The sequence below is a fragment of the Erpetoichthys calabaricus genome, chromosome 4 (assembly GCF_900747795.2).
Source record: "Erpetoichthys calabaricus chromosome 4, fErpCal1.3, whole genome shotgun sequence".
Classification (NCBI taxonomy): domain Eukaryota; kingdom Metazoa; phylum Chordata; class Cladistia; order Polypteriformes; family Polypteridae; genus Erpetoichthys; species Erpetoichthys calabaricus.
Genome location: NC_041397.2, coordinates 134,859,508 through 134,887,321, shown reverse-complemented (window position 1 = coordinate 134,887,321; position 27,814 = coordinate 134,859,508). Strand labels below are relative to the sequence as shown.

Genomic DNA, 27,814 nt, shown 5'->3' with positions numbered 1-27,814 from the left:
CCAGAGATTCTCAGAATTTTACAGGTTGCAATAGTTTCATGCTGATAACATGATGTTTTAAAAAAAAACTGATCTGGATTAATATCTCCAATATTTCCTAAAGACATTAAAGGAGACGAACCTTGGGTATTCAGATTAATATGTGTCAAAAGGATATTATTTAAATGTAACACTTCTGCACATAACTGCAGCTGTGAGTATTGAGGAGTCACAACTATACATGGGAATAACAATTAACTGAAACTATATGTTAGTGTTTAAATTTGTGTTAAGCAACATCTTACTAGGTGGAAACATCTTTATTTGACATTAGCTAGAATAATAAACATCACTAGAATGGATATTCTAAATAAATTCCTATATTTACAGTGCTTCCTGAATGTCTTTTATTTAAAAAACATGACACATACTGTATATAGCTTTGTTGGATAAGCCTCTGCAATCCTTAGTTTGATTAAGCAAGTTTGAAAATTTTATGCTATATTATAAAAGAATGGATAAAATTACATTCTATAAGAAACCAAAAGCAGAGGTAGTATCTCAAAACTAATTCAAGTCTGGAAAAAAAAACACATCTTCAGAATCTGATTCAAATTGTTTCAAAGACAAAGACAATGAATGTAACTCAACACTTTTCAAAACACTTGCTTCCTCAATCTATGTTCATCCATCCATCCATTTTCCAACCCGCTGAATCCGAACACAGGGTCACGGGGGTCTGCTGGAGCCAATCCCAGCCAACACAGGGCACGAGGCAGGGAACCAATCCTGGGCAGGGTGCCAACCCACCGCATGACACACACAAACACACCCACACACCAAGCACATACTAGGGCCAATTTAGAATCGCCAATCCACCTAACCTGCATGTCTTTGGACTGTGGGAGGAAACCGGAGCACCCGGAGGAACCCCACGCAGACACGGGGAGAACATGCAAACTCCACGCAGGGAGGACCCGGGAAGCGAACCCAGGTCCCCAGATCTCCCAACTGCGAGGCAGCAGCGCTACCCACTGCGCCGCCCCAATCTATGTTCAACATCATCTAATTCAGTTTACGACAGTTAACTGCATCTCTTAAGTTTGATAAGTACAGTCTAGACCACGGGTGTCGAACTCCAGGCCTGGAGGGCCGCAGTGGCTGCAGGTTTTCATTCTAACTATTTTCCTAATCAGTGTCCAGTTTTCACTGCTAATTAACTTCTTTTCCCTCTATTTTATTAGCCCTGTTTTTAATGATTAAGTCTTCTGAATTGAATCTTTTCTCCATTAAATGACAGCTAAACAGAAATGAGATGTGAAACAAGCCAACAAATGACCAGCTAAATTGGGGCTTCAAACTCCAACTAATTTCACTCCAACCAGTTCCTTAATGAAAAGCTGGTTGTTGCTGTTAATTAAACCTGTTATTCAATTCCATGGCTTGTTGGTGCTCTCATTCTGTCACAGCAGACATTTCCAAAACTGTTGCTATTCTATTATTTTCTTGGTAACCTGAGAGATCAGTCTTACTAAGACCTTCACCTTTCTTTATTTTCACATTTTGTTTGATGGGTACAGGTGAGCTGGTCATATGGAGGCTTGTTTTGTGTCTCATTACTGTCCGGCTGCTAATTAAGGAAAAAAATAACTAAGGGGGCTGAGTCAAGCTAATTAAAACTAAGGCTAAAGAAGTTAATTAGCATCAAAAACTGGTTACTAATTAAGAAGATGGTTAGAATGAAAACCTGCAGTCACTGTGGCCCTCCAGGACTGGAGTTCGACACCCCTGGTCTAGACTATAGTACATTTGTGATGACTTCAGAATTACTCTAAATCCTTATCCAATGACAGCCTCTCATTTGGGTTACTCTAGATGCAAAGATCGTAGTCACTCAATGATCATGACGTATTCCACACTACTTGTTTGCCATATTGTTTCACTCAACAGGAGTAATCCAAACCTGGGGATTACAGTAGAGTGAAAAGATTATGTGTACAAAATAAAAATAATGTCCTATACTACTTAAATTATACACATTTAATTTTACACCAGAAAATTCAAAGGGTTTTCAGCATGACAATCCTTAATGAGTGTATGCTTCAGATAAGAAATCTTTTATAGAAATCCCCTAGCAAGTTCAGCTGCTGCAAGCCTTTCAATGATGCTATATTTTATTTTACTCTTTTCTGCTTTTACTCCTTCCTGTTTGACTGGAAAGGGAATCTGAATGACTGTTAAATGAATTACAAACTGGTAGCTCATTTGCCTAATTGTAATTTGTTGATATACTGAAATCAATAAAGTAAATTTTAAAAAAATTGGTTACTGCTCAAGTGGGCACGCAGTAATTATTACATTAACTGGTTTGTATGCACATGCACTCACTACTCTCACTTCATTAAATTTTGTTGTCTTTCCTTAATGAGATGTCACTGGATGGAATGCTGCTGGATTAATAGTATTGTAACGCAGAAGAATTTTTATACCAGTTCTCACAATGCAATAATGGGGAATGGTGAACTTTTATTTGAGATGGTGAATCAATATACTAACTATTAGACCATTGTTTAGAAAGAATACAAAGAAATTATCAAAGAGACCAGGCTTAATGCCCAACTTGGCCAGCTTAATCAAAAAGATAAGGCTTACTGGTCTCATAATGATCAAATGTAAAGTAGCTGCCATAATCAGATGAGTACAGTATTATTTGTAATTGTGGAAAAATTAAAAACAAACTTGATGTGCAAACCTTAATGTCATAAACAATCCTCACTCATATGCAGATGATGCAGAGGTATACCTTTCTTTTAGACCAAATAATATTGCTCCAATGTTGTTCATAATTGATCGTTATTGCATGTTTACATGCAGTTCAATAACCCAATCATTCACAGAAACCCGATTTCTAAAATGCCTTGTAAAAGAGTTAGATTTCTCTGTGAATAATATGGCCATTTAAATCCATAACTGGGTTAGCTGTTAAGGATTTTGCAGTCTGTGCATGTCCATTGCACTCTGTCTGCCTGCACATGTGCTGTATTTGTTTTGCACACACTTTTAGCAGTCACAGGTAGAAGCGTCACAAAATACATTTCCAGAGGCTAATGTTTAGACAATTGCATTATTCCTTCCCCAGGATAAAATCTATCTCAATATTTCAGAAATAACTTAATTTATGTTGCTGAGATGACCGCACAGTGTACAAGTAAAAATATAAGGTCAGGTCAAGTTGGGGAGCATGCGCTGATACAGCACATTGTCACACCCAACTCACAAAGAACAGCTTGTGATCCCAGTTGGCAATTTCCTAGGCAAACACGCGGTCCAGTCCCACCTTCCAAAAATGACCATCTATCTGCTGCAGCCTGGTCCTTCATCCATTTGCACAGATATCAGAGCACTGCACACCCCTGTAGTTGCCGCAATCCAGGCCATCACCCTTCCCTTTCAAGATCGGGATGACAAGTCCCATTTTCCAGTAAATTGGGATGATGACCGTCTCCCAAATGGAAGCAGAAATTGCTTGCAATACCAGGAGGACAGCTTTACCACCAGCATGGAGAAGTTCACCCCAGATACATCAGATTCCTGTAACCTTCCCTATCTTCAACTGCTTCACCACCTGTGCAATCCCAGTGAGATTGGATGGTTCACATCTAATTGGAGGATCAGCCTCAAGAACTGTGGACTCAGAAATGTCCGACGTCCTAACCAGAGGATAAGCTTTAAACAGCTGCTCAAAATAGCCAGCCCAGAGGGTCACAACTGCAATGTCATCCATAAAGAATGTTTCATCACCTGCCATGACTGCAACTCTCAGAGGAACAGATTTGGATATGCATAATGCTTTGATTTCTCTGTAAGCAGGATGTGGGTCACTAGAACATAGATGGTATGTCACTTGCTCACAAATTTCTCTTAACAAAACACCTCCTTAACTGCCTTCGGAGCCCTTGCAGCCGTCCTTCTCAGTTACTGGTAAAGACCACTGTTGCCATCAAGCTATGCACCGTGACTCTTCTTAATGAAATCCAGGGTGCCCTGTGAGATTAAATCCCTCTTTCTGGGAACACCGGAAACACCAACATAACCCTCAGCAACCTTCTGGGTCATGTCATGGAAGGTCTCCCACAACACATTAGGATCAGCAATTGTACCCAAGTCTGCAAATTCCACAAACAAACTGCATGCAAACTCATTACAAACAGCCTGATCTTGGAGTGGCCATGTCCATCCTCATTCTCCAAGTAGGTGGTAGCCTGCTGGACCTAAGCTGGCTCTTCAGAGTAACAACAAGAAGTCTGTCGTCGGAATTCAGAAACTGGGCACTTCTGTAGACCCTTAAGTTCTGTAGAAGCCTCCAGCGTCTGCCACAAGAATGTGATCAATCTCTTTCACAGCACCACCAGTATTGGAGAACCAAGTGCAATGATGCGGCTCAGGGAGCTGGAACCAGGATCCAGCGATCTGCAGCCCCTGACCTTTTGCAAAATCAAGAAACATGGATCCACTTTCACCACGGTTGCCAGCCCTGTCAGTCCAATCCTCACAGCCAGTCCTGTCAGTGCCAGTGGCTGCAGTGAAGTCACCCATGACCAGAGAAGTGTCACCTCAGAGGGACCCATCAACCACCTACTGTAGTTATGAATAAAATGTCTCTCTCACTGGATTATTATTCACAACGGTCGGAGCATACACAGAGACAACAGACAAGACACCTAGAGAGTTCCTTAATTGGAGTCTCATAATATGCTCGTTGAAAGGAGTAACATCAGACATCATCCGTAGGAGTCGATCTGCCACAGCAACAGTTACTCCATGAGTATGATGCCATCAGAGCAACCAGAACAATAAAATGTGTACCCACCTACAGAGATATGGCCAAGTCCCAGGTCCTAGGTAAAAAATATCTTTTGTTATTATTCTAGCAGCATATGTACCAGGATCCTTTGCAGGGATCAAACACACAGCCAAACAGAGGAGAGTGTACTGTAATCAATGGGGTAACAAAAATCTATAAATAAAGTGTCAATCTGACTAAACACTATGCCTATTTTCAGATTCATAGTAGCCAATGATGATATTTAACTACTTTTTGCACAGTTTAATGATGTCATAGCATTTTGCCTAAGGCCGAACTCCAGAAGCTTACTTGCACATGTAAATGCAGAATATTACAAAAACAAGTTTCTGCTTTAACTGGTTTATTCACTTTAACCCGATTACGTGTGAGCAAGTAAACATACTGAGTGAGTTAAGAGTGAATAGATGAGAGGGTACTTGTCTCTGGATACAGAAGAGACAGAAATGTTAGTTACAATGGGTCGGGGGTGGTATTAGGGAAAGACACAGACTGCAACAAAATTCTGACACTCTTTAACTCAGCTGAACTTTATAAGATATACTAGTATAGCTTTTAAAGCACATGTTACAAAACTACCAAAAACATGTTTCTTTCATCTTAAAATGCAGGAAAAATAACACATTTTCTAAATATGAAGGATACTGATAAATTAATTCAGGCATTTATTTCTAATGAGATTGACTACTGCAAATCATTATTTGTAAACCACTCAAGTCATTCTTTATACAGCTTTCAGTAATTCAAAACGCAGCTGTAATAATCAGTACAAGAACTAGAAAGAACAAACACATAACTACAGTACTTTACACTGGCTCCTAGTGCTGATTTCAAAATCCTCCTCCTTCCAAATAAAGCCATAAACAACCAATGCCCTGCTTACTTATCTGAACTTATAATTACTTACAAACCAAAACCGCGTATGAACATTTCAAGAAGTTGGAGTACTAAAGATTCCAAGGATCAAGTGTAGCGGTGCGGGTCAGCTCCACACCTCTGGGTCCTTTAGGGAACCTGTTGAACCCTCCGTTGCCGATAACTTTTCTGAAGAACTTTGTGTGACTCTCTCTTTGACTTTTTCTGTTATAACTGACCATGGACTTTCTAGGGGTTTATTTTCTCCATGAATGCTGGTGACTGGAGTTTCTGTCTTCTCCTCTCCTCCACTGTACACTCAAGGAGGAGTACTATACAAAAATAAAACTAAATTGAACTGAATGTTCATAAATGCATTTAGTGAATGTTTTAAGTCTTCAACCAAAATCTAATATTAGATAAAAGGCACATGAGTGAAGTGTTTTTTTTTTTAATTATATCATTTTTTTTTTATTTAACACAGTTATCCAAGACCAGTTGTCACTGTGGGTAAAACAGTGCTCCCTTACACGTAACTTGTACTATCTCTGTCTGCAACAAGGACAATGCCAATCTCAGTCTTTACATCACTTAGGGTAATTTCAGAGCACTTCTCTCTGCATAACTGCTTTTATTCTCTGGCAGGTTTTTAAGCATAATATGCCAATTTCTGATCACTGCCCCATATTTCTACTGGGTTTAGGCCTGGATTTTGACTATGCAAGTCCAAAACTTAAATTTTGCTTCTTTTTAGGCATTGTTGTGTGGACTTGCTTTTATGCTTTCAATCACGTGTGTTCCTGCACAAACCAGCTATACTCCAGCTTCAGCTCATTGGCGCAAGACTGGATATTCTCTGTAAGAACCTTCTAATACTTAGAAGACTTTTTAAATCTTTCAATTAAGGCTTAGGTCTTGAAGCATTAAAGATTCCCCACACCATAACACTACCAATATCATGTTACAGTATTTTTTATTAAGTTCCTACTGCAGAATGCTGTGTTTGCATTATGCCACACGTAATGGGACTCCTGCCTTCCAGAAAATGTAATATTTTTCTAATTTGTGCAAGGAACATTCTCCCATGAGGCCTGAGGGACAACCAAGTACTTTCTGCCAAATGAGGAGCATTTATGTTCTTCTTGGTTAGCCAAGTGTCTGTCTTATACTCTCCAGTGAAGCCCTTTCTTACCCAGTATTGCTCTAATTCTGCCATCTTGAACATTGACCTTTTCTAAGGCAAGAGAAGCTTGCAGTCTTTTGAATGTTTTTTTACCACCCCAAATAAATAATTTCACACTGTGCCACTGGAGTAATTCTGGTAGGCTACACACTCTTGAGAGGATGCACTACTGTTCCAAGTGTTTTTAGTTTGGTGTTTATAGTACTCAATGTAGGTCAAAGCTTTAGAAATGGCTTTTTAACTCTTTCTACACTGAAAAATATCAACTATTTTTTCTGATCTCTACAGGAATTTCCATTGATTGTGGCATTATGTACTTATTGAATCTTTGTGATGGCAAGTTGACTCTGATGGTTAGGAGTCAAAATAGGCGAGGTTTATATGTGATGGAGGATAGCTATAATTCATTCTGGCTGTGTTCAATTTGATGACTATACTGAAACTATCCACTTACTTGGTTTGATTTACAGAGAGTGCTAATGAGTTTAACAAATTCTTTAAGAGGACTGACTATGGCCTTCCTGCTCAGTTAAACCACACAGATTTCCCAAAAACCAGGGTGGGTAAACTCCCCTTGTCCCCATATCCTGTCCAAATTACTACATAAGACCACATCTGACTATCCATACTTCCTCATTCCCCATCACTTTCCATTCATACATCGGCATACTAACTGCCAGTGTCTCTGTCCTTACGAACTAGCTATGATGACTTACACGCAACATTTCACCAGACTCTCAGCTAACCAGCAGACAAGGGGAAGAAAAAAAAAAGGAAACTTTGGCAAGGATAAGTTGTTGGAACAAATGGTATCAATCCAACAGTATCTTCTGTCTGAGTCTGATCCTACAAAGTGTTCCAGATGTATGGAAAAAATCATGTGTGTATCAGTCCCCAAGCTAGTAGAGCTGAAGGTCTTAAAGGACTACTGATTGGTGGCTCTGGCTTCACACATTATGAAGACTTTGGAAAGGATAAAACTGGCTTACTTGCAACCCCTGGTCACAACAGCAATGGACTCTCTGCAGTTTGCCTGCCAGGACCACAGAGGAGTGGGCAAAGCTGCCAATCTTTCAGCTGAATACAGCCTATTCCTATCTAGGGAGGGGGAGGATATTGTATTTTGACATCACTGGTGCATTCAACGCCATGCAGCTGAAACGTTTAATAAAGATAGTTTAGTTCATGCAGGATAATGCAACCACAGTGTCGTGTGGATAATGGACTTCCTAACTGGCAGACCATGGTTTGTGCAGCTTTAGAAATGTATATTGGACATGGTCTTTGTAGCTCAAAGGTTCCAAATGGAAATGTACTGGCCCCCTTACTGATGGCCCTGTACACCTCAGATTTCAAATAAAATACAATATTGTGTGATCTTCAGAAATTTTCAAATGACACAGCCATAGCTGGGTGTATCAGCAATGGCCAGAGGAATTAATATAAAGTTCTAGTGAAGGACTTTGTTGAATAGTGCAAACTGAATCACCTGCAGCTCATCAGTAAGATAAAGGAAATAATTGCAAATTTCTGAAGGGTCAAGCCCACTCTGTCCCCAGTTGTTATTGATGGCGAAGATGTGGAGGTAGTAAGGACACACAAGTTAATTTAGGGTGCATTTGAAGGACAGGTTTGAGTGGAGTACCAACACAGAGACTGTATACATAAAGGGTCAGAGTTGCCTCTATTTCCTGAAGAGGTCAAGCTCATTTGGTATTTGCAGGCTACTCTTACAGGTTTTCTACCAGTCTGTAGTGGCCAGTGTAAATTTGTATGCGATGCCAACAGATTAAATTAACTGATCAAAAAAGCTGGTTCAAACTTGGGCTGGTTCAATCGTTGGTAATCTGGACTCACTGAGGAAGTGGTAGAATAGAGGTCACTTAGGAAGCTGAACAATGACTCTCATCTCCTGTATGAAGTCTTGGCTAAACAGAGGAGCATATTCAGTAACAAACTGGGCACTATGTAAGGTCTTTTCTATACTCAGTCAGAGGTTATAAAATGGGTCACCCCTCAACCAAGGTGGTACTGTTCACTGTGTGCGGAGTACTGAGCTGGTCTACCAGACATCTTAACAAACAATGACATTATGTGCAAATATACTGTGCCAATGACCAACATCCTGTGCTGTAAAATTGTAACTTAATGAGTATTTGCCATTCTTTCATCACTTTACTCTTAGTAAATGCTTATACTTTGTTAATATTCCTATTATGGATTCTTATAAGTGCATTTGTACCTTGTTAAAATACTTAAGGTTATTATAATTCTTATTATATGTGTATTTCTGCCTTTTTATGTCGGCTTCTGTAAGCCATCAATTTCCTTTGTGATTTATACAGTTTCTATCTATCTGGACAAAGTTACTTTTCTACACAATTCAAAATATAAAATCAAAACCCCCAAACGTGTTCCTGTGTTATGTGGACTCAGCTAGTAAGTTCTCAAAGGTGCTGGCTATCCAGTCACTGTCTGCAACTACTTTTTTGGGGACATACCAACATAGTAATTTATGTAATCCAACAATACTTGCTTATTATGTCCTCAGTCATCCAATATCATTCCACTCATTAGCAGGAAATTTTAGAAGTCACTGACTATGCACTTACCACTCACCATGCCTCTTTACTCCTACAATGATTGTCTGAACAGTTTGTCATTGGTAATGCATCTTCTTTCTGCATGCCTGTAGACAATCGCTGTCTTTTATAAGGTTGTGGTAAATTAATCTAAATTTAAAGTCTAATGGATTCTGTCTCTATTGATAACCATAGAGTTTTATTCAAGATGTGATGAACAATTTGACAAAACTGGACACCATCAACTGATTTTGAAAGACTTGTGTTAAACATATCCTTCGTACCATCAAGCCAGCTTACAACACTAGGACTTTAAACCAAACTGCTGTGGAAATAGATAAGTAGTTGACTTCTTGGAACAAAGATGCAGTCTCAAAGATGGCGAAGAACCCCACAGACTGGGTAAGTTGAAGATAAGCAGACATGCTGGACCTCACTCATATCCTACAATGATCCTGCCACAGGTTCACCAACAGAAACCCTGTTATGACCTTTGCTTCCTCTAGACAGTCAAGTTCGATCATCTTTTTAGTGCTTCACCAGAGTCCACAATCAAACATGACAGTAGTATAGAATGTATAGAAAGGGCTGAAACTTAATTGGTGTGATCTTATGACTGGGAATTCATTGCTTACGGGGAACAACTACTGTACAAGTTCCACGTGCTATCAAAAACGGTGTTCGATGCATGTTAATCCATTTAGTGCAGCAAGCATGCAGTCACATACATTTAAGGGCAAAACACACCTGTTATTGCTTAGTCACAGAAAGATGAAAGCCACTTGTCCCTCTAAGAAGTTGAATATCAATCACTAAACAGTCACTCAACTATTTAAACAGGACAGAGTACTTGTTACTAAAAAGAAAAATATACAAATTGTTTCTCATATCATAGGAGTTTGCAAGTTTACAATTTAAACTATAAGAGAACTTCCATATTATAGATAAACCATGAAGTACTTAAGTGCTGGATCATTGCAACCTTAATTAAGATAAGCAAGAAGTGAGGAGCTTGGTCTGCCTGAATAGATCATTTAACTCAATTTTTTTTATGCTCCAGTATTTGCCTTTATCAAAAGCCAGACTATTTTTGATCTCTATGTTCATTAATTATTTAATTGATTTGAGTTTGGTTCCTGGCCCAGCCACTGAATGTATGGAGTTTGTACATTCGCCTTGTGTTCATATGAATTATTTTAGGTATTTTGGCTTCTTCATATAACTCAAGGACTAGAATGACTCAAATGTTTATTTTGTCTGGTGTGAAGAGAATGAGTAGTTTTGACTGTGAGCCTGAACACAGCCTGTGGAGGGCTGTTGTCCCATTTTCCTTTGAATTCTTGATATTTATGGAACAGATTAACATTTCTTATGACCTACTATGGAATAAGCAGGTCCAGAAAACAGATGGATAAAATGTTATCACCAAGTTTTACTTCATTGTATTGCGGGAAGTAACTGATCCAAACCTCCTCCTTTTTCTCTCGGCTGCTCCTGTTAGGGTTTGCCACAGTGGATCATCTTTTTCCATATCTTCCTGTCCTCTGCATCTTGCTCTGTTACCCCATCACCTGCATGTCTTCTCTCACCACATCCATAAACCTTCTCTTAGGCTAACTGATCCAAACCTAAAAGCTAAAATACTGCTATAAATTTGTGAACTCCCCAATACATGTTTTCAGTTTATTCACACACTTATTCAAGACCTCTTTTATGAATGAAATATGCCAAATCCTAAATTCAGCTAACAATTATACTGTATGTGCATGTACTGAATGACATTCAGATGGCATATAAAAAGTACATGTCCCCTTTTATTTTGTGCATTAGACTTTACCTCTGCGTTTCCTTACTGCTGTTCCAGCATCGTTAACATTTAACTCTATCATGACTTAATTGGTGCGGCACAGTGGTAGTGCTACTGCCTCTCAGTTAGGAGACCAGGGTTCGCTTCCCAGGTCCTCCCTGTGTGGAGTTTGCATGATCTCCCCGTGTCTGCGTGAGTTTCCTCCTGGTGCTCCAGTATTCCTCCCACAGTCCAAATACATGCAAGTTAGGTGGATTGGCGATCCTAAATTGTCCCTAGTGTGTGCTTGGTGTGTGTGCCCTGCAGTGGGCTGGCCCTCTGCCCAGGGTTTGTTTCCTGCCTTGCGCCCTGTGTTGGCTAGGATTGGCTCCAGCAGACCCCCCGTGACCCTGTAGTTAGGATATAGCGGGTTGGATAATGGATGGATGGATGACTTAATTGCCAGCAAAAACAAAAATTAATTTAAGCACCTTTAAGGCTACTAAAATCCAAAAGAAAAAATAATCTAATTTCCTCTTTTCCTTTTTAAACTCTTAGGCTCAATGTTACTTTAATTGCTGCTTTTTTCCTTCCTGGTTTAAGGTGCTGCTGTACATAAGCATGCGCTATTTATTGCTTTCTGACTATGGTACCCACCTGACATACAGGTTCTAACTATTGTGGAAAAAATTTACAGGCTATCAAGCACATGGTGTTAAACAAAAGAGATAAAATGTAAGTTTCCTGTGGAAAAAGATGCTGCATTATATAGATGGCGACAACTGCTTTTGGTCCCCACCCAAACTGTCAGCTGCTGGCTTGTTTATCTAAGCAGCAGGCTAATGGTGGGGGGAAGGGAAGTTGCAAAGTACCTGATAGTGCCCCCTACATTTGACTGGTTTTGATTAATTTGAAAAAAGCTAGTGTAAACGTCATCCTGCAAGGTAACATGCCAATGCCTTTCTGAGATTACCTACTTACTTTAAACTAACCAAACTTGTAAATTTATTTTTAGGACATACAGTGAATTTTCTGCACACTTTATTGTCCTGTAGATTTCATTTAAAAACGGATACATTTGCCCTTTTTGCCCATCAATCCACATTCGATAACCCATAATGACAAAGTCAAAACATGTTTTCAGGAAGGTCCACAAATTTATTAAAAATCAAAACTGAAATGTCTGTTTTATATTAAGTGTTTGCACTCTTTGCTGTGGCACTCCAAATTATGGTTAGGTGCATACTGTTTTTATCCTTGAAATGTGTCTAGAACCTGACTGGAGTCTACCTGAGGAAAACTCGATTCAACTTTATTTAGAAAGGCACACATCTGGGTATATAAGGTCCCACAATTCACACTGCATGTCAGGACAAAAATCAAACCATGAAGTCCAAATAGTACACTGTTCATTAACATTAAAACTTAATTTTATTGAGGGACAAAAATAACACTATATATACCCAAACCAGGCCAAAATCTATGGCAGATTTACAGGACATGGAGCTTTGTGTGTAGACTTTATTAAGGCCCTATTATTTTATCAAAAAATAAAGAGCTGATCTTAACAGGCTTTCAAAAGCACACTGTAATATAACAGAGTTACTTTAGACTGATTTGCATTACTATGGTAGAGTGGTTTTCAAACTGAATCCAATTCAGTGTTGTGAAACTGGTGGAAACAATAACTTGCAGCCATGTGGAATCACCATGATGGAATTTGACAACTACTGCTATAGTAAAGAAATTTACCATAATTTAAACAGTTAAATGACTGGAATTCCAATCATGCAATCATCAAAAATGGTCAGAATCATGGACCAGTGTACTGTTATTATCTGTAAAATGAAAGCAGTAAAAAAAACTATAATTTATTAATCATTACAGTATTACCATTAGATTGAACTGCATCAATTAAAGACCAGTATTTGGCAAAGCTATTAGTAGACACTAGTTTTAATTAAATATAACATATTCATAAACAGTTTAGAAATGTGGTCTTTAAATTATAGGTCCATTTATTTTTAGGTTTAGAATTGTTTACTTTTGGAATATAATATGAGAAGAATCTAGTTTGAGGTTGATCAGAACTTTACGATAATACATGGAATCTTCATTATTTTGTATTATATACATTATTTTTACAGAAATTTTGCATTTTAAGTCTGCATCATTGTGAGTCTATAGAAATACATTAATTATCCATATTCTTGCACATTGAAACAATGAATTGATATCGGCAGCTAAAACATATAAACATTAATTATTTAAAGCAAATATAAATGCATCTATTTTAAAAAAATTGTATCCATTGATTGTACAATTGTTTTTACTGTTTAGATAAACCTTTAATTTAATGTATTTTACAGTTTTTTTTAACGCTGTAATGGTCATTAGTAATTCTTGAGGTGTGATTAGAAATATGAATTTTATTTTTGTAGTTCATGCTAAACCATGATACACAGAAAATTTAAACACAGAACAAACCTTTTTTATTTTATTGCACAAAACTATGTCAAAACATATTTGCGGAGTAGTGAGTTCAATCACTAGAATTTCCGAACGTCACAAATGTTGGCGAATTACAGTGGCAGGTACATAGTTTTTTACTCTTTTACTATAAGTGAGCTGCACAACTATTTGCAAGATGCATTTGAAATAGTAAATGGCTGCCTCATGCTTTTATATCATTGCTACTACAAGTAACAAATAGAGCTTTTGTTTCTGTATGTGCATTTCACACATCACCATCAGAAAGAAAAAAAAAGATGGTAAAAAAAGTTTTCCTCATGCACTGTTTTTTTCTTCTTCTTGTTCTATTTTTTACTTTCTGATGCTACACTTTCTATGAAATAAGCAGAGGAACAAACTAAGTTCACTAGCAGAACGAAACATTTGCATTCATGAATCACCACAGGCTGACTAAGATTTTCACAATCAGAAATAAATTCAGTATTGGGAATACATCTGAGCAAAACAAGCACACGAGAGTCTGAAAGCCTGAAATCTGTTTTAAGAATCAAACGGTGCAAAAGTGGCCAGCATTGACACCTGTGTAACTTTAAAAAGTGAGCACAGTAGCATGCTTTCTATCTACCTTTATTCTCAGGTTAAAGCACTAATGTTCTTCGTGGCAGTGTGGTGTGTCACCTTATTTTTACAGTTTATATTCTAATTACATTTCAGCAGCTGTGATGCACAAATAAATGCAACAGACTTTGAAGATACATTTTAATAGCAGCTGTAAATGTAATCCAGCTAAATTATATACAAATATGACTGATATATCAAATGAACATTAAAGGGGTCTGTTGAGAAAACCAACTCATCATCAAGGGCCTATGTAACATGTTTTGAACAAGAATGACGCAGGGGGTCTTAAAATGGTTCATGGGCTGGATCTGGCCTCCGGACCTTGATTTTGACAGCCCTGTTTAGGGCAAAGGAATAAAACCATTTCTAAAGTGCAAAATGGAAGAAATATGGAATTACCAGGGCTCTTCATACAGTTGACCACCCAGTTAAAAACCTCTAACTTGCAAGAAGGGCCTTGGTCAGGAAGGTTACCAAGAATCCAATGGTCACTCTAGCTGAGTTTCACAATTCTTGTGCCGAGATGGGAGAACCCATCGAAAGGATAACTATCTCAGCTATACTTCATCAATCAGGTGTTTACGGTAGAGAGGGTAGATGGAAGTCACCCTTGAATAAAGGCATATGACAAATTAAAATACTCAGAGCATGTGGTAAACGTTTCTCTGGTCTAATGAGGCAAACATGGAACTCTTTGGGCAGAACTCCAAGAACTATGTGTGACGAAGACTAGACACTGGTCATCAAATGCCTAATGCCATCCCTATGTTGAAGCACTGTGGTGGCAGCATCATGCTTATGGAGGTGCTTCGCTGCAGTAGGGACAGTCAGACTGGTGAGAACTGAAGGATGAATTAAAGCATGAAGAGGACCTTAAAGAAAACCTACAACAGAGTGCACACATCCTCAGACGATGGTGACAGTTCACTGATTGGGCTTTAGCTTGGCCACTCAAAGACAGAGTTAAACCCCATAGAGTAAGTGTGCAATGCTTGAAGAAGACTGCTGCCAAATGGGCTTCTACAAAGCACAGAATTAAGGGCCTGAATCTGTAAGTGAATATGAAATTTCAATTCATTATTTTTAATAAAGCTGCAAACCATTCTGAAAGCATGTCTTCACTTTATCACTATGAGTTATTGAGTGTAGACTGATAATAAAAAAATATCCATTTACAATGAAATCCACATGACAAATAAAAGTACAGAAAATGAAGGGGTCTGAATAAATTCTGAACTTACTGTAGTATTAACTAACGAACTATGGTTACTTTTTGACCAAGCTATTTTTTTTTTTAAATTTCATTTTCTTTAACAAAACTCTAAAATCAATAGAAAGGCATACAGTGAATGCCATCAACACGAAATGGATTCATTCTTCTAATAAAGCTGTCATTTTGTATACTTCGATAGTGTTTTACCAGTTTTGCTACCTGGAATTAGCATTTCAGGGTTTTTACAATTAAAGGCATTTTTAAAGCTGATTTCAATGGAGCCCCATTATCTACATATCCCTAAACAAAGATTTAGCTTAATTGAAAAAGTTCAATAGTACATTCCAGAACAAGATTCAATTCAGAGCAACTTGCAATGGCTAAATCATTACTCTTTTACTTAATCCAGTATCAATACAATTTTGAGCTGTAGTACCTTGTAATGTATTGCTTTTGTACTGCCTACATACTGTTTTAGGATAATGAATGTCATTCTAAAAGTACTATGAAAGTGCAAATTAGCTGCAATGAGCACACCTGCTGAATTTATAGGAAAAACAAAACCGTTATAATTTTAAGGGGAATTAATTGAAATCTTACATTTCCATAATTATGCACTTAATACAAAATCCTCATCATTTTATTTCAAGTAGTAGTAATTTTATAATACTGCCACAACAGTATAGTAAAAATTAATTACATATAGGGGCACTATGTCAAGGTCAATGATAATATAAATGATTATTTTGTATTCTGTATCTTAAATATCATGAGCTGTACTACTAATAACCAATTATTGGTTTTGTTAATTTGCACATCATTTCAACATTCTAGTTTCTCAATGTCATTTTAAATGACAATTGTAATAACTATTATTATTTTAAAATATTTATACCAATCTTTAAATTTTTGTACTTGACCGAAACTTTGTGTTACTATAAACACTAACCTCAAATTTGTTTTGGTAATGAAAAACTGCATCTTGAACTTCATCAAATACAGGATCTTCTGTTCTTCCAGAAACCTGAAGAAAGTATGTCTTTGTTAAACAAAATAAGTTTACACAATAACAGGGCTCCTTACCTTTAAAATTACTAGGGCACTACACACAGAAGTACTACACATAAAATTGTCCAATAAAATATACCTTTCTACTTTTCACTTCAATTAAGTTCTTAAACAAGGATTTACCGTCATCAATGAAAGATGTTCCAATCCCCAACAGACCTGACCCTATTGGCTCTCCAACGGTTTCGACTCTTCCGAGGATGGGGCTCCCGAGGGCTTTCCCCCATCCCCTTCATGATGCGAGCAGCCTTCCTATGGGTGGCTACAGCAGAGCTACTCCAGTGGAAAGCAAAAAGGAGTCCTTTCTGTAGACTCAGAGCTTTGTGAAGTTTGTTTTTTTTTTTTTTTTATGGTGGCTGGAGTGCCAATCCTGCTACCAACCCCCATGATTTCCCTGCAAGTTGGAGGACCGCTTGCAGGGCCGGATGCTGTTTAACGTCATACCCAGGACACAGCAGGAACTGGTGTGTTGCTGAGGCGTTGCCTGCTGCACGGGAGCACTCGGGTCCCAATTTGAGGCAGCCCATATGGGAGGGCGCATGGAACGTCTTGTCTCTCCGGCAAGATGATCATCTTCCTCTGCTGTCAGAGGAGCTGCGTAAACTCCACATTTCAGTGGCCGCACTCTGAGGTGCGCAGACTGGGGACTGGCCAGATCTGTGTAGGTGGATACACCTTTTATTTGTCTGGTAGGTCTGATGGCTGTCATACTTGGGGAGTAGCTGTTGCTGTAGCAGATCGGACACCATCGGAAGAAGCCAATGTCACTCCTTTCAACGAACATATTATGGGACTCAGATTACGGCACTCCCTGGGTGCCTTGTTGGTTGTCTCAGTGTATGCTCTGACCGTGGTGAGCGAGGTCTCGGTGAAGGAGACATTTTATTCGCAGCTTCGCTCGCCGAGTGATGGGTGCCCACGAGGTGACACTCCTCTGGTCATGGGTGACTTCAATGCAACCACTGGCACTGACTGGGCTGGCTATGAGGATTGTATCGGTCCCCATGGGTCTGGTGATCGTGGTGAAAGTGGCACCATGTTCCTTGACTTTGCAAAAGGTCAGGGACTGTGAAATCGCTGGATCCTGGTTCCAGCGCCCTGAACCGCATCATTGGACTTGGTACTCCAATACTGGTGGTGTGGTGAAGGAGATTGATCACATCCTTGTGGGCAGACGCTGGAGGCTCTTGCAAAACTGCAGGGCCTACAGAAGTGCCCAGTTTGTGAATTCTGACCACAGATTTGTTGTTGCTACTCTTAGGATCCAGATTAGGATAATGAGTTTGCATGCAGTTTGTGTGAGGAGGTTTCAGATCTGGGTACGACTGCCGATCCTAATGTGATGTGGGAGACCCTCCGTGATAAGACCCTGAAGGTTGATGAGAGTTGTGTTGGTGTTACCGGTGTTCCCAGAAGAAGGTGTTTCATCTCGCAGGGCACCCTGGATATCATTGAATGCACGGCTCAATGGCAACTCTGGTCTGTACCAGGAACTGAGAGGGACGGCTGCGAGGTCTCTGAGGGCAGATAAAGAGGTGTTTGTTAGAGGAATCTGTGAGCAAGTGACACACCATCTGTGGTCTAGCGACCCACATCCAGCTTACAGAGGAATCGAAGCATTACGCACATCTGAATCTGTTCCTTGGAGAGTCGCAGTCAGGGCAGTTGTGACCCGCTGGGCTGGCTACTTTGAGCAGTTGTTCAAAGCTGATCCTCCGGCTAGGACTTTGGATATCTCTGGGTCCACGGTTCTGGAGGCTGATCCTCCAATTAGCTGTGAACCACCCAATCTCACTGAGATTGCACAGGTGGTGAACCAGCTGAGGGTGGGGGGGGGGGGTGGGGGGGTAAGGTCTAGGCTGCAGGGATCTGTGGTATCCGGGGTGAACTTCTCCAGGCTGGTGGTAAGGCTGTCCTCCTGGCATTTAAAGCAATCTTTGCTTCCATTTGGGAGACTGGCATCATCCCAACTGACTGGAAAACAAGACTTATCGTCCCTATCTCGAAAGGGAAGGGTGATCGCCTGGATTGCAACAACTACAGGGGGATAACACTGCTCTCGGTGCCGGGTAAGGTCCTTGCTAGGGTCGTCCTCAATAGGATCCGTGATCACTTGCTCACCTACCAGAGACCGGAATAGTCTGGTTTTACGCCTCAGAAGTCTACCATCGACCGCAGCCTGGCACTGAGGGTTCTCTTGGAGCGCAAACGCGAGTATCGGCAGAGTTTCTTTGCAGCCTTTGTCGATTTTCACAAAGCGTTCGACTCAGTTGATCGAGCTGCCCTGTGGGACATCCTGAGGATTCGCGGGATCCCCTCGAGGTTGCTGGATATCATGGCTGGCCTGTACACTGGTACTGTGAGTGCTGTGCAGAGTGGAGGCAGGACCTCTGCGTTTTTCCCAGTTGATTCTGGGGTTCGTCAGGGGTGTGTTCTTGCTACTACTCTGTTCAATACTTGTATGGACTGAGTGTTGGGCAAGGTCATGGGGTCCAGCGGCTGTGGGGCATCTGTTGGTGAAGAAAGATTCACGGATCTTGACTTTGCTGACGATGCTGTGATCTTTGCGGAGTCAATGGAGGCTCTGATCGGGGTGCTCGAGAGACTGAGTGAGGAGTCTGAGTGTCTGGGCTTGCGAGTGTCCTGGATAAAAACCAAGATCCAGGCCTTTAATGTCCTCTTGGGCACAGCCATCAGCAGTGTGTCTGTTTGCGGAGAAGGTGTTGACCTTGCTGAGAGGTTTACTTACCTTGGGAGTGACATTCATGTCTCTGGTGACTCTTCCTATGAAGTAAGTAGACGGATTGAGAGAGCATGGGGGGTGATGAGGTCGCTGGAAAGGGGTGTGTGGCGCTCCTGATATCTATGCAAAAGGACGAAGGTCCAAGTCTTTAGAGTCCTGGTGCTTCCTGTCTTGCTATATGGTTGTAAGACATGGACGCTATCCAGTGACCCGAGACGAAGACTGGACTCCTTTGGTACTGCGTCTCTCCAGAAAATCCTTGGGTACCGTTGGTTTGACTTTGTGTTGAATGAGCGGTTGCTCATGGAGTCCCGAAAATAGCACATTACCTGCATTGTGAGGGAGCGTCAGTTACGGCACTATGTCCATGTGGTGCGTTTTCCCGAGGGTGATCCAACTCGCAAGATCCTCATTGTTGGGGACCCGAGTGGCTGGACCAGACCAAGGGGTCACCCATGTAACACCTGGCTGCGGCAGATAGAGGGTCATTTCCGGAGGGTGGGACTGGACCGCGTGTTTGCCTGGGGGGTTGCAAACCAGGATCCCGAGTTGTTTCATTGTGTAGTGGGTGCGGCAACTCATTGTACCAGTGCATGCTCCCCAACTTGACTTGAATGAAAGATGAAGTCAAATTACTCCATCTGTTTAAATTATTTGCAGTTATCAGATTAGATTAGGTAAACTTTATCAATGCCAAGAGGAAATTCAGATGCATACAGTAGCAGAAACATAAAAAACAAGGATACAGACTCATAGGATAAATAATACAACCAATCAGTCAGTCAATCAATCAATAAATGTACGTTGTGCATGTGCAGACATTTCAGAATGAATTTAATTAGCACATCAAGAGGAAACATTGAATTACCAATTGCCTGGTGGCAGTGAACAAAAAAGCCCCCCCAACTTCCACCTCACTGAGGCATGTTTTAGCACACCATAGTGGAATAAGTCTGTGGGTAAAAGTGTTCCAAGAGAACGCAACCTGAAGATTTTTCATGATGGCATCCAATTTTGCCACCATCCTCTTTTCCACAATCTGGATTAGTTTATGTTGGCTGCCACTGGAATATACAGCAACTCAATTTCAGACCTTAGATATAACTGATGGAGTATGTTGCTCCCCAATCACAACAAATGTTTAATCTAGGACATTACACTATTGCTGGCTTTAATGTTTCAAGTTCAAGTGTTTGACATATTTCAGCATCACTAGAGTGTCATCCTACAGAAGAACCCATTAAACATTAAAAGGATTGCACCCAGTATATTGTAAGAAATACTCAGCTCAGAAAATAATTCATGTTTTGATTTTTGGTCAAATTAAACTTTAAATCAATAAAAGCCCAAGGTCTATGCATTTTATGTGTCAACAAAATAGAGAAATGCTGAATTAAAATAATCACGTAAAACTGGTCACTTTCTCCTCAGCGTGACTTGGTAGATCCTGCTACCTAGGCAGTAGATGCTGATCTAGCAAAACTCTTGTTTCTCTTGGTTTATGGTTTGATCAACAAAGTTAATGACTGAATGGTTCTCAGCATTTGCTGTAGCAGCACCAAGATAAAGACTCCTCCTATTGGCTTATATTGTTCCTGCACCCTGAGCTCTCTTTATTCCTTAAAGAGCAATACCTGCTCATTAAAAGGATACCATAGACCCTTAACCTACCACTTAGAAAGGTGCATCCTAAAGTGAACATGAGGTTTTCAACCTTTGTAAATCCCTCTCTGGCTGACTCACTCTCTGCCAGGTTGCTTGTCCTCTAGCATCCTAGGTGGAAATGGCTTGCTTCCTCCCAGGTTACATTTCACTCTCAGGTTCACCCACGGATGGCACTTCTGAAGTGCCCAGCATAAATGTATACTGTAGTCCAAGAAGTGTACCTCACACTCCCAAATTAACGTGCATATTTTACCTATCTACTGCTGCTAGTGTCATATTCTATCATCCCTGGAGGTTTTCATCAGGACTTCAGGCAGAGGTACCAAACTATTGATGCTTCTGCCTTTGACAACCTCTTTCCAGCCGGGCAACTTCTATTGGTAATCACATGACAGATATGAGAACATATAACAGGCTTGGTGTGCCAGGGTTGGACACGAGACCTGTGTATATAAAGTATCCTGCTTGCCATACAAAAGGGCAAGTACATTAAAATGGCGCACATGTCCTGTTAAGGCATGGACTCCACAAGACCTCTTGAAGTTGTCCCGTGGTATCTGGCACCAATATGTTAGCAGCAGATCCTTTAAGTCCTGCAGTCAACACCTTAAACTCTTTGTCATATTCTTCAAACCATTCCTGAACTATTTTTGCAGTGTGGCAGGGTGTATTATTATCCTGCTAAAAGAGGCCACTACCATCATGAAATACGGTTGCCATGAAGGGGTGTACAGTACATGGTTTTCAACAATCTTTAGGTAGGTGTTATGGATAAAAGTAAATTCCACATGAATTTCAGTATCCAGTTTTTCTCAGCAGAACACTGCCCAGAATATCACAATGCCTCTACCGGCTTGCGTTCTTCCCATGATACATTTTTCTGCCATCTCTTCCTGAGGTAAACAATGAACACGCACCTGACTCTGCAGATAATCTAAATCAAAGTTATTCATCAGACCAGGCCACCTTCTCCCACTGGCCCATGCACTAGTTCTGACACTCATGTGGACATTGTAGATGTTTTCAGCAGTGGATGGGTATCAGCATGGGCACTCTGACTGGTCTGTGGCTGCACAGCCCCTTAAGCAGCAAGCCACAATGCACTGAGTGTTCTGACATCTTTCTATCACAACCAACATTACATTTTTCAGCAATTTTTGCTACAGATTGGGATTAGACCAGACAGGGCCCCACACACATCAGTGAGCCTTGGTGCTCGTGACCCTATTGCCGGTTTACCTGTTGTCCTTCCTTGAACCACTTTTGGTAGGTTTTAACCACTGTATACTAGGAACACCCTATAACACATTCTGTTTTCAAGATGCTCTGACCCAGTTATCTAGTAATTACAATTTGATCCTTGTCAAAATTACTCAGATCATTACTCTTGCCCATTTTTCCTGCTTCCAACTTTGTGGTGTCCTCTGTAACCTGTTTAGTCTGTCCCTAAGGCTTCAGAAAATGCCAATGCTGTAGAAAACATCCTGTATTGTTCCCGTTTCAAAGAAGGCAGGCACATGTTCACCTAATGACTACAGACCAGTGGCACTTACATCTCACATTATGACGACGTTTGAGAGACTGGTCCTGGACTAGGAGTCCTTTTATAGTAGACCACCTGTGCCCATTGCAGTTTGCCTATTGGACAAAGACTGGAGTGGAGGATGCAATTATCTATCTGCTCCACAAGATTTATTCTCATCTGGACAAAGCTGTCAGCACTGTGAGGATTATGCTTTTTGATTTCTCCAGTGCCTTCAAAACCATCCTGTTAATGGGTACGCTCAGACATATATGCAGGTGGATGAGCCTATCGTGTCCTGGATAATGGACCAGCTGTCTGAAAGACAGCAGTTTGTGAGACTCAAGGACTGTGTTTCTAATACAGATATGAGCAACACTGGAGAACCACAAGGAACAGTCCTGTCTCCTTATCTCTTCAGTCTGTAAACCTCCAACTACAAATATAACTCTGGGTCATGTCACTTGCAGAAATTCACAGATGATTCTGCATTTATGGGTATAATGATAAAGGGGATGAGACGGGGTAGTTTGTTTCTTGGTGCAAAGAGAATTTTCTGAATCTTAACATCAGCAAAACCAAGGAACTGGTTATTGACTTTCACCACACCAAAGAGTGTCTATGTCCGGTCACTATTCAAGGAGTGGATGTAGAGGCGATCCACTCCTAGAAGTACTTGGGGGTCTAAATTAATGACATTTTGGACTGGTCTTGGAGCACAGAGGAACTATATAAGAAAAGAAAGAGCAGGGTCTTTTTCCTTAAGAGACTGTGTTCTATTAATGTTGGAAGTAACATCCTTTACATTTTCTATATGTCTGTGATGGCCAGTGAGATCTTCTGCACTGTGGTGTGCTGGGCTGGTAACATCACTTCAAGAGAGACCAACAGAATCAATAAGCTACTTAAAAGGGCAGTCTCAGTTATAGGATGCACTCTGGACCCCCTGGAGGTAATAGCGAAGGACAGAGTTAAAACAAAACTGAGTGCCATTAGGAACATTGCTGCACATCCCCTCTCTGACACACGAACACTGAGTACTTTCAGCCTAAGAATTATTCAGCAGAAAAGTGTCAATAAACACTACAGAGACTCCCTTATATACCAACAGTAATACACCTGCATAATGCCTCACATTGACAGTGACAGCCAAGTCGAAACTCTTTTTTCTTTTCTTTTTACTCTTCTTGCTTTACAGGCATCTGGTAAGTGTTCAGATCAAAGTGTGTGTGTGTGTATTTATTTATTTAATTTCTTATCTACCTATTTATGCATTTATTTATTAAAAAAGCTTCTGTAAAAAGTCAAATTTCCACTTGGGGCCAAATAAAGTTTTATCTATCTATCTATCTGTAAAAGATGCTGGAAGACAAAAGTTAGGATTGCTATGTTAATTGTCTATAATATACTTTTGAGTAAATAAGATGTGTAATTTATTAGTATTATTTTGTCAAATTGACCCAAAATATCTTAATTGTATGATAGTGAAATACGAAGAGCCGCGACAGAATGCACATCAGATTCCAAAACTAAACAGACAGATGGATTGATGTGATTGATACAAAGGACATAATCAGTGCAGAAGGACACAGAAATTCCTACTCCCTTTGCAGATATATTGGTGAGGTTTTAATCAGGCTGTCAGATTTTTTTAAAATTTTTTTTATTTGTTTTATTCTACTTCACTTCCCTCACAAAAATGTCAAGGATGACCAACAGCCTGTTCTTCTCCTCCTACGTCCACAGTAGCATCTTAGAAGCGTGTGCTCCACACTTCTACAGATTCCTCCTTTCATATTTGTTACAATAATGTATACTGAATAAACTATTCTTTCAAAAAAAAAAAATAACATGTAAAGAGAAACTTTTCTAACTGTGCAACTAGGTCTGTTTGTGAATCAAAATCACTAATCCACTTTTGGACAGAAATAATAATAATGTGAGAACCTTTATATTATGTGATAGAATTATAAGCAGCTATGCATACATTCATCCATTTATCCAGTCATGAATTATTCAATCATTCTGAATTAATTTAACTATACTCAGTATATTGCATTAGGAACTTGATATGGATGCTATAAAAGTGCCTCAATATTTCAGTTTTATTTAATCAGGTTTGAATATATACAGTGGAACCTCGGGTCACGAACATCTCGGACCACGTACAAATCGGGTTACGACCAAAAAGTTCGCCAAACTTTTGCATCTGTTCACGACCATACACTCGTGTGACGAACAAGCCAATTTGCCTTCCAGTTCGTACGCGCCGATGATTTCTGCACATGTTCAGTCTCTCCCTGTGCAGTGAGCAAGAGAGCACGAGAATGCGAGCGAGAGAGAGATTGAGAGTGACAGAGAGAGAAAGAGAGCACGAGCAAGAGAAAGAGAGCACGAGCGAGCAAGCGACAGAGAGAGTGTGAGCGAGCGAGCCCAAGCAGAAGAAGTAAACATTACAGAAGTAAGTAAACATTTAGTTTACTATTACACTGCATTCTATGGTATAATTAACTATTTTTGTGCTTAAAAATCTTTAAAAAATATATATATTTACATACAGCTTGTACGGTCCGGAATGGATTAATTGTATTTACATACAATCCTATGGGGGAAATTACTTCGGGTCACGACCAAATCGGGTTGTGACCAGAGTTTTGGAATGAATTACGGTCGTGATCCGAGGTTCCACTGTATTTAAAACTGACTACATGCATATCAGGTATGACTATATGCAGTATAGTATGGATAGTTCACTATGAATACATAGCATTTGATTTTCATATTAAATTTGACTTTATACAGTATATTTACAAATTGAACACACAATTACATTTAAATATATTAAAAACTGACTGAACATAAAAACATAATTATATATTGTATATTCAAAACATACATTGCTAAACTGTAAAAGCTACACAGGATCCAGAAAGTTTTCAGACCCTTTCACTTTCTCCACATTTTATTGTGTTGAATATTTAATTTTACATGGAAACATCTACATAGGGGCGGCACAGTGGTAGTGCTGCTGCCTCGCAGTTAGGAGACCAGGGTTCGCTTCCCAGGTCCTCCCTGTGTGGAGTTTGCATGTTCTCCTTGTGTATGCGTGGGTTTCATCCCACAGTCCAAAAAAATGCAGGCTAGGTTATGTGCATTGGCGATCCTAAATTGTCCCTAGTGTGTGCTTGGTGTGTGGGTGTGTGTGTGTGCACTGCGGTGGGCTGGCGCCCTGCCCAGGATTTGTTCCTGCCTTGCACCCTGTGTTGGCTGGGATTGGCTCCAGCAGACCCCCGTGACCCTGTAGTTAGAATATAGCGGGTTGGATAATGGATGGATGGATGACTTAATTGCCAGCAAAAACAGAAATTAATTTAAGCACCTTTAAGGCTACTAAAATCCAAAAGAAAAAAAATCTAATTTACTCTTTTCCTTTTTAAACTCTTAACACTAGAATTACCAGAGCCTACGAAAAAACTCGTACAGTGGAACCTCTAGATACGAGTTTAATTCGTTCCAGAACTGAGCTTGTATAGCGAATTTCTCGTATCTAGAACAAACTTCCCCATTGAAAATAATGGAAATCCAGTTAATCCGTTCTGCACCCCAAATATATTAACATAAAAATCAATTTTCCTAATAAATAACACTGATAAATTATATATACTGTAGTCTACCTTTAATAAATAACACTGGTAAATAATATAACTGATTATTAAAAGAATCAAAACAGGTGTCCAAAGTGCAGTAGAGCATTCAATAAATCTTTAAATAAATAATCCTTAAAACAGTTGTGAAGTGGAGGTTTAAAATACACAAGAATAACAATCCTTTAACACGAGGTTAAAACGTCAACAAGAAGCAGTCTTTAAAAACAGATGACAATCCCCGGTGCTTCTTCTCTGTTAGCGTCTCACCTATTTCTCCCATGCGGGCTCTAAAACAGGCGAGACACTCTTAATGCAGCTGACCTTCTCTACACCGTCCTGCTTCAGCTGTTTGGCTCGCCTGTTCAGCTACACGCGAGCCTGCGCGAGCCTGCACTTGCCTGCCTGCCTTCTCTCTCTCTCTCTCTCTCTCTCTCTCTCTCTCTCTCTCTCTCTCTCTCTCTCTCTCTCTCTCTCTCTCTCTCTCTCTCTCTCTCTCTCTCTCTCTCTCACTTTTTCTCCCCCTTAACCTGCTCGCGCTTCTCTATATATGCGGGGAGGACATGGCAGCTGCAGCCCATCAGCCACAGGAACAATCATGGATGTGGGCAGTTTCCCACCTGTGCACTTAAGTGAGAAACGCAGACACCGCAGATCGCGGCTCGCAACTGCTACCACGCCCCCTTGCTAAGCCGCGAGCTATACCCACAGCCTGGCTCGTGGCTCGTTACGCGAACCAATGCTCGTATTTAGAGCTGAATTTTTCGCTCATACTTTCCTCGTATTTTGAATTTCTCGTATACAGAGGTGCTCGTATCTCGAGGTTCCACTGTATATCCGGCCCACCTTAAATCGCTTCTTAAATCCGTTCACACCTCTCCGCAAGCATCCTTTGTCCTCTAAATGTGCTGATAAAAGACAAGCTGCCAGCAGCCGGCTATTCCATCCCCCCACCGACTTAGAACGTGAGCGAAGTTTTCCCAGCTCACGCCTTGATTGATTATGTGGGAGTGAAGTGGAGTTTTACAGTGGAAATAAGAGATCATTATTCTAAAGTAATCTGTGTAAACACATTGTTAAAACAGAAACTTTGTCATATTTTAGTAATAAATGTTACAAAATGTAGTAGGCATAAACTATAGAATGTGTAAAGCCCGAGTTCCAAAGATCAAATAAACACTTTCACAAAAGCTTCAAGGAAAATACAACAGCCTCCGTGGCATAGCGCGTTAAGATTTGCCTCTTAGAGCACAACAGCTTTGCCACCTTTCAGACCTGAGTTTGATTCGCCGCTAGGGATAAAATGTTGCTTTTTTTTTTTTTTCTTTTTAACCTCAAACGGACATAAAATTTATAAATTGGTATGCACTGTCAGTTAATGAGATCGTTATATTTTCATGTGGGATGCTCCTTTTAAAATATTTTTTTAACAGTTGAGACTGCAATTAACAGGAACAACTGTCCTTATAACTGTTATTTTTAAGATCCATAACACACAGACAGACGAGCACTGCGTAATAGGGAGACAGACAGGCAGAGATATATAAATAAACAGGGAAGGCACATGTACTGAAAGAAGAAAAAAGATCAACGTGCGTTGTTCCTGTAGCACTGAAT

At 40.1% G+C, this 27,814-nt stretch overlaps 1 protein-coding gene across 5 annotated transcripts in view; it reads right to left on the bottom strand.

Annotated features, from left to right (window-relative positions):
- LOC114650282 (BEN domain-containing protein 2-like) overlaps window positions 1-27,814 on the bottom strand; it is a 106,911-nt gene that overhangs the window by 37,820 nt on the left and 41,277 nt on the right. For all 5 annotated transcript variants that reach the window (XM_051927117.1, XM_051927115.1, XM_051927119.1 and 2 more), the window contains one exon: window positions 16,505-16,579. In XM_051927117.1, the coding sequence (XP_051783077.1) occupies window positions 16,505-16,579 (75 nt within the window). The remainder of the gene's footprint in view (window positions 1-16,504; window positions 16,580-27,814) is intronic.